Consider the following 7,519-nt stretch of genomic DNA (forward strand, 5'->3'; position numbering starts at 1 on the left):
CTCACTGCTGAATATATCATCACTATACGACACAATCACTGGTGAGGGAAATCTGAACATTTACTTGCCATTGGCTCATCACAGGCATTTTAGTCACATAGCACGAAATTTGGTTGCAAATGCGAGTAATTTCCTCTCATTGTAGAGGGTTGCGCATCGAGTAAAAGATTGATCTGGGGATTTAAGAATCAGAATCAAGATAATTTAAATGAAGATTACGATGCATCGGAAAATCTATATTTTTTTACCCAGTCTTAGTTTAATGGAAAAATAAGAAAACAGCACATGGATTTGCAATGACTTAAGGGTGAGTAAATAATTACAGAATTTCCTATTTTCACTGAACTATCTTTTGTAAACTTGATTTTTCTGTATAATCTCTGTCTTAACCATAATGTGGCTGCAGTGACAAAGGTAGTATGTCATCAATGGAGAATAATGAGCAAGTCGCTGCTCAGACAACTCCAGATCAGCCTCGGGAGGAGCCTGTGGAGTTAGATCCAGCTCCAGCTCTAGACAAGACATCTGAAAGGACCAGGTGGATGGAAGAGGACATCCAGCCTCCACCTGCTCAAGCCAAAACCTCAGCTCATCGCTGGGACTTCAGCTCCATCTCTTTCCCAGACCTGGGCTCTAGTAGGAGCCACTTGGCATCTCCAGACCCAAGCCTGCTGCCTGGAGCTCTTGAGGTGGGCGAGTGTAATGTGGCTTCGTGGCTGAGGAGGCTCAACATGAAGGAGGAGAGGCTGTCACGCCGGGACAGAGAGCGACAGAGGGAGAGGGAGCGATACCACAGGGATATTAACAGTGACCGGGAGGTGCAGCGCTGCCAGAACTGGGCAGAGTATTCTCAGCTGCTGGAGAAGAGGAGGAATTAGCGGCAGAGAGAGAGACCCGTCCACCTATGGGAGAGGGAGGTGACTCCTCTAAATCAGCCTGGACAATGCAACTCTCACTGTAAGAATACACACTTTCATCAGTCAACAAAATAATACTCTTATTAAAGGGGTCATGACATGCCTTTATATATATATATATATATATATATATATATATATTTATTTATTTATTTTTTTTTTTTTTTATTATTATTTATTTTTTATATATGTTCCTTGAGGTTCACTTATGATATTAGTAAAGACTTTTGCACAATAAACAGTCATATATTTGTAAAACATGATCATTTTCCACCCCCATTCTGACCCTCAGAATTGCTCAGTTTTAGTGCTGCTTCTCCTTTAAGACTTGACAGTAAACACCCACTGTTCTGATTGGCTCTCTGTTCTTGACTGACATGCTCACTTCTTGCTATCTCACTGCTCACCGTTACTGGGCGGGGCTACAGAAGTGTTGAGGTAAAGTACGTATTGATGTGTTGTTGAGGAGGCTGTCAGATGCAAATGTCTACCACAGTGTGACATCACAATGGGGAGGAAGTAAAGAACGAGTAGTTTCGGCAGTTTGGTTTCAACAAATGCTCTTTTTCCAGTGAGGAGGAAGTTTTGAGTTCTGAAATTTACAGTATGTTTTTATAGTACAATGACCTCTAATATGTCAAAAGATCAAGGAAAATTTCATTCCTCATGTCATGACCTCTTTAATGAAGGTTTGTATTTTGACTAATGCATATCCCATATGTGATTAAATTAAGTAATTAAATAACATAACACAGTTAACAGGGTTGTGCACAAAATATGTGACACAACTGAATATTCCTATTTTTGAAGTTTTTCTACAGTGAACTAATAAGAATGCAGAAAATGTTTCCAATATTGTCACACTGTGGTATAATTTAAAAATTTTGGATGCAGACAAGAAGGTCAAGGCCTCTGAAGTGAGACCATTTCACCAAAATCACCATTTTAAAGGGGCAGTAGATACATTTGATAAGTAAAACTAGTTACTTTTCATGGTGTTAATTTTGTTTATATCTATAATTGTTTATCTAACATATTTATTTTTCTAAAGGACTTGCATACATGTATTGCTTTTGAAAAAGTGAATGAATTTCTTCACATGTGACATTTCTATTTTTGTCCTGTTATGTACAGTTGAACTGCTGGACCAGATCAACATTATCAAGTTTTCCAGCTGGCCTGAGTGTGTTTCCAGGTTTATATAGCCTGCCTTTACTATCCTTTCCTCCGTGATCAACTGAATTTTGTTAATAGTTTTCCTAGAATTCCTGACCTCATTTACTCACCCTCATGTCATCCCAAACTCATATGACTGACTTTCTTTTGTGGAACACAAATTGAATTTTCAGTTACTCTCAAATAAAACCTAACGCCTTTAGACATTGATGAACAAATGACTGTTGGTGTCACTGACATCATATTAATGTGCCATATTTAATTTTAGAGCTATGGGGTAAGGGCAGATTTTCAGTAAATAATTACCTACATTTCAGTCTGTTTCTCATGCAAGTATCATATCTAATGCATGGCTTCAGAACGCTTGGAATATAGTCGCTTTTAATTAGGGTTGGAAAGCGTTTTTATAATAAAATACTATGACAGTGTTTCCAGCAGTGCGTTTCAGTGTTTCTGATTCCTGAATGAATCAGAATGAATCTTTTTAGTGAATCAAAAGCACTTTTACATCAGTCGGAGCGGTTGCTAGATTAATCTTATACTGATGCACAAGTTATTTCCAACTCAGAATTAAATAAGAGCTGTGGAATTCTCACAAGCCTGAAGTACAGCATTTTAACAGTCTAAACTGTCTCTGGAACTGTTACTGTGTTTATTTAATGTTGTACTTCAGACCTGTGAGACTTCAATCAAGCAGTGCAGTTACTGACTGGTTGTTCATATGACAATGTACAGTTAAAGATACACAAGTTTTGTTGTAATCAGTGTAATGATATCCATAATATATGTTATCTAATTTCTTGTTTGTTTAGAATGATTTAATATATAGTTTGGATCAATTATTGTATTGTATTTATGCCTATAAAAAGTATGAAAACATGCCTTTTACAAGAATTGTATTAAATGTATTTCTGATTTGCTATATCTGCTCTGTAGAAATATGAAATGATCTCATAATTTTGCAACAGGATACTGAGGGCAGTAAATGCAATAAAGAAATGCATTTCTTATTTCCAAATAATTCTTCCTTGAAGTTACTGAAAGAATCGTTAAGAGGAATCTTAAATTCCATACGATTCCCATGCCTACTTTTTAGTCATTTTACTGTGCACACTCACTTTCATTGTATGGAAAAGAGCAGCCAGGGTGTCACCAAAATTCAGCTTTTCTGTTCAGAAGAAGAAAAAGTCATATGGGTTTAATGTCATGAGGGTGAGTAAATGATGACAGAATTTTCATTTCTGGCTGAACTATTCCATTAAATACTGTCAGAGTAACTTGACCTTTCTTTCAAAATTTTCAGTCAAATTAGGGTTTTAGATGGATAAATAGCTTAATCTCTGGTGTCTGATTTCTCAGAATGACCCCGTCACACCAGAGGAAGATTAGTTTTGATGTTTACAAACCAGACACGGTGGCAGAGTTTAAAAAGAGCCAACCTGGCAAGCCCTACACCCGCATGTGTGTTTGCAGGTAAACACAATGACACAATACATTGAAATTAAAGCCGATTTGTTTGATTACTTGCATTATGATTATGCACAATGATTGTTTGCACTTGAACTGAAGAACAAGCCTTTTGTCATTCTGCCTTAGTCATACAGAGGCTTGAAGGTTTGACTCATTCAAAAGTTGTGAACAGCTTTTTGTCCCATAAATTGGCAATGACATAAAATATGCATACAGTCTTTAATTAAAATGAATACATTTTTAATAATATGCTATTTTTTACTTTTGTTTTTACCCATCTGTGATTTTCTTACTCTTTTAAAAATACCAACTAATTTTATGTACAGGCCTGACCAGTTAAATAATTGTTGAATGGAGGGGATGTAAAATTGCATTGTCACAACTCGCAGTGTTGATAAACTAATGGCAAGATGTAAACTAAAAATATTTAGTTTTAGTATTTTAGGGCAGCCAAAGTTAACTGTTTAACATCTTTGCATATCTCAGGGTCATCTAGTGTTATTGATGTCTAGTGGCCTTTTTATTTTAAATGAAAGCTTTTTTAAATTTTTTTATATATGTATATATATATATATATATATATATATATATATATATATATATATATATATATATATGTTGTATATATAAAAAACAATTAATATGTGGTAATTTTTATTTAAGTTAGGTTTGGAGTCATGAAAATGTATTTAAGTTTAGTTTTAGCTGTCCCAATTAGTTTTTAGTTTTTAGTTTTTTTAGTTTTCGTTGACGGTAATAACACTGTTTTCAATAAATGGTTATATTATAAATAGTAATAATCGTTAAAAATGTATTTTACAGTGTCTGTTACACATATAACATGTTACTAAAATTAATTACTTTAGAAATAACTATAACAGTGTACAGTGCATCTGGAAAGTATTCACAGCGCTTCACTTTTTCCACATTTTGTTATGTTACAGCCTTATTCCAAAATGGATTAAATTCATTATTTTCCTCAAAATTCTACAAACAATACCCCATAATGACAATGTGAAAGAAGTTTGTTTGAAATCTTTGCAAATTTATTAAAAATAAAAAAAATAAAAAAAATCACATGTACATAAGTATTCACAGCCTTTGCCATGACACTCAGAATTGAGCTCAGATGCATCCTGTTTCCACTGATCATCCTTGAGATGTTTCTACAACTTGATTGGAGTCCACCTGTGGTAAATTCAGTTGATTGGACATGATTTGGAAAGGCACACACCTGTCTATATAAGGTCCCACAGTTAACAGTGCATGTCAGAGCACAAACCAAGCCATGAAGTCCAAGGAATTGTCTGTAGACCTCCGAGACAGGATTGTATCGAGGCACAGATCTGGGGAAGGGTACAGAAAAATTTCTGCAGCATCGAAGGTGCCAATGAGCACAGTGGCCTCCATCATCCGTAAATGGAAGAAGTTTGGAACCACCAGAACTCTTCCTAGAGCTGGCCGCCCAGCCAAACTGAGCGATCGGGGGAGAAGGGCCTTAGTCAGGGAGGTGACCAAGAACCCAATGGTCACTCTGACAGAGCTCCAGCATTTCTCTGTGGAGAGAGGAGAACCTCCTAGAAGAACAACCATTTCTGCAGCACTCCACCAATCAGGCCTGTATGGTAGAGTGGCCAGACGGAAGCCACTCCTCAGTAAAAGGCACATGACAGCCCGCCTGGAGTTTGCCAAAAGGCACCTGGAGGATTCTCAGACGATGAGAAACAAAGATTGAACTCTTTGACCTGAATGACAAGTGTCATGTCTGGAGGAAACCAGGCACCGCTCATCACCTGGCCAATACCATCCCTACAGTGAAGCATGGTGGTGGCAGCATCATGCTGTGGGGATGTTTTTCAGCGGAAGGAACTGGGAGATTAGTCAGGATCGAGGGGAAAGATGAATGCAGCAATGTACAGAGACATCCTTGATGAAAACCTGCTCCAGAGCACTCTGGACCTCAGACTGGGGCGAAGGTTCATCTTCCAACAGGACAATGACCCTAAGCACACAGCCAAGATAACAAAGGAGTGGCTACGGGACAACTCTGTGAATGTCCTTGAGTGGCCCAGCCAGAGCCCAGACTTGAACCCGATTGAACATCTCTGGAGAGATCTGAAAATGGCTGTGCACCGACGCTCCTCATCCAACCTGATGGAGCTTGAGAGGTCCTGCAAAGAAGAATGGGAGAAACTGCCCAAAAATAGGATGTGAGGCTGTAATTGGTGCCAAAGGTGCTTCAACAAAGTATTGAGCAAAGGCTGTGAATATTTCTGTACATGTGATTTTTTTTTTTCCGTTTTTTATTTTTAATAAATTTGCAAAGATTTCAAATAAACTTCTTTCACATTGTCATTATGGGGTATTGTTTGTAGAATTTTGAGGAGAATAATGAATTTAATCCATTTTGGAATAAGGCTGTAACATAACAAAATGTGGAAAAAGTGAAGCACTGTGAATACTTTCTGGATGCACTGTATTTACCTGCAACTGCACAAAACAGTTACACGGTATGTGGATGTAGTTATTAAGATTACTTAGTACTTAAGTACACAGTAAAACATCACAGACACTGTTAAATAAAATGTGACAGTTCTTCCACCAAGTTATGCAATTCATTAGTCTAACTGTTGGGCGTTTACGTAAAGCAACATGGCGCACTGATAAAATGTGCGTTCACAGGTTTCCATTTGTTGCATTTAACAGCGACTTCAAATGAGTCTCATCCATTCAGAATTTAGAGTCGGAAATATCTGTTTTATCGGTCTTAATCTTGACGCAGCAGTTCTGATATCTGTCTTTGTCCTCTGACAGTTTTGATGGCCCTGTGCCTGATCTGCATGTCATGAAGCAGCTGTCCTTCCAAAGTGGAGATGTCCCAGTTACTTTTGCTGTGGTAGACCATGGAGACATCTCCTTTTACTGCTTCAAGGAATTCAGACTGCCCACTGATGTGTATTAAAGAATGATTTGCAAAACATCAAAATTGGAATGCAGCTTTTGAGACTGAATACACCCCATACCTCAGATTAACTTTATCTGATCAAATAAATGTGCATCTCTGTATTAATTTAATTTTAATAGAGGAGTGATGATAATCTGTCATGCTAAAGTTATGTCAATACTATTAACACCGGCATTTATGTCATCAAACAATGTCTAATGTTTGGACATAAAAAAATAAACAAAATAATCTCAGCCTCATTTGATCAGCTAATTAATTTTGGACGTCAGGATTAATTTTGCCATCAGGGTTCATGATTTATCCAGTCAAACCAGACTGTGTACAGATACAGTCTCTTCAGGTTTGATAAATTAGTAAATAAGCTGTCATGGAGCATCTTGGCATTCCCAAGAAAGAGTTTTGTTTCTATGGACATATTTACTCCATATTGGAAGTACTGTCTGCCATACTGTAGTTTTGAATGGTTGAAGTTTGGTATTTGATTGTAATGAACACTTATAGCAATCTACTAGATGTGATAATGAGATGAGATGTAACCGACAGTTTTGATTTTCATATTGTTGCTGATAAAGTGGATGCAATAGAAATCTGCTTTAAACATAAATATGGATATGATTAAAAAAAAAAAAGTAGTCCTAATGTACCTATTTTTTTTTTTTTTTTTTTATTCCCACCAGAATTATTTTTTTTTTTTATCCACTTGAAGTTTAATAGACACATGACTTTGTTAAATATCATGAAGAGCACACTTGTGAAGTAATTACTCAAACATTTAGCTTATTTGTTATATTTTCATGATTTAATTATTGGCCATTTAATTTTATTACCATGTCCTATTTTCCAAACTTGCCAATGCATAACATCTTATGTGATTTGATAGTTGATTCGGAAACAGACGTACATAAAAGTTTAATTAAAATGTCCCCAGTCACAGTATATAAATTTACCTAAAGAAACAATGTGTTTGTTTTTGCCAAGTCAGAATAGATTT

General features: G+C 36.5%; 1 protein-coding gene across 1 annotated transcript in view; it reads left to right on the forward strand.

Moving 5' to 3' along the window:
- The window catches only part of LOC127450386 (tRNA-splicing endonuclease subunit Sen54-like), a 30,159-nt gene extending 23,398 nt beyond the window's left edge, over window positions 1-6,761 (forward strand). Inside the window, exons 8-11 of the mRNA XM_051714474.1 lie at window positions 407-957; window positions 2,052-2,112; window positions 3,453-3,566; window positions 6,378-6,761. Of these exons, the coding sequence (XP_051570434.1) occupies window positions 407-878 (472 nt within the window). The 3' untranslated portion in view covers window positions 879-957; window positions 2,052-2,112; window positions 3,453-3,566; window positions 6,378-6,761. The remainder of the gene's footprint in view (window positions 1-406; window positions 958-2,051; window positions 2,113-3,452; window positions 3,567-6,377) is intronic.
- The last annotated feature ends 758 nt before the right edge of the window (window positions 6,762-7,519 follow it).

The sequence above is a fragment of the Myxocyprinus asiaticus genome, chromosome 13, assembly GCF_019703515.2.
Source record: "Myxocyprinus asiaticus isolate MX2 ecotype Aquarium Trade chromosome 13, UBuf_Myxa_2, whole genome shotgun sequence".
In the NCBI taxonomy this organism is placed as follows: Eukaryota; Metazoa; Chordata; class Actinopteri; order Cypriniformes; family Catostomidae; genus Myxocyprinus; species Myxocyprinus asiaticus.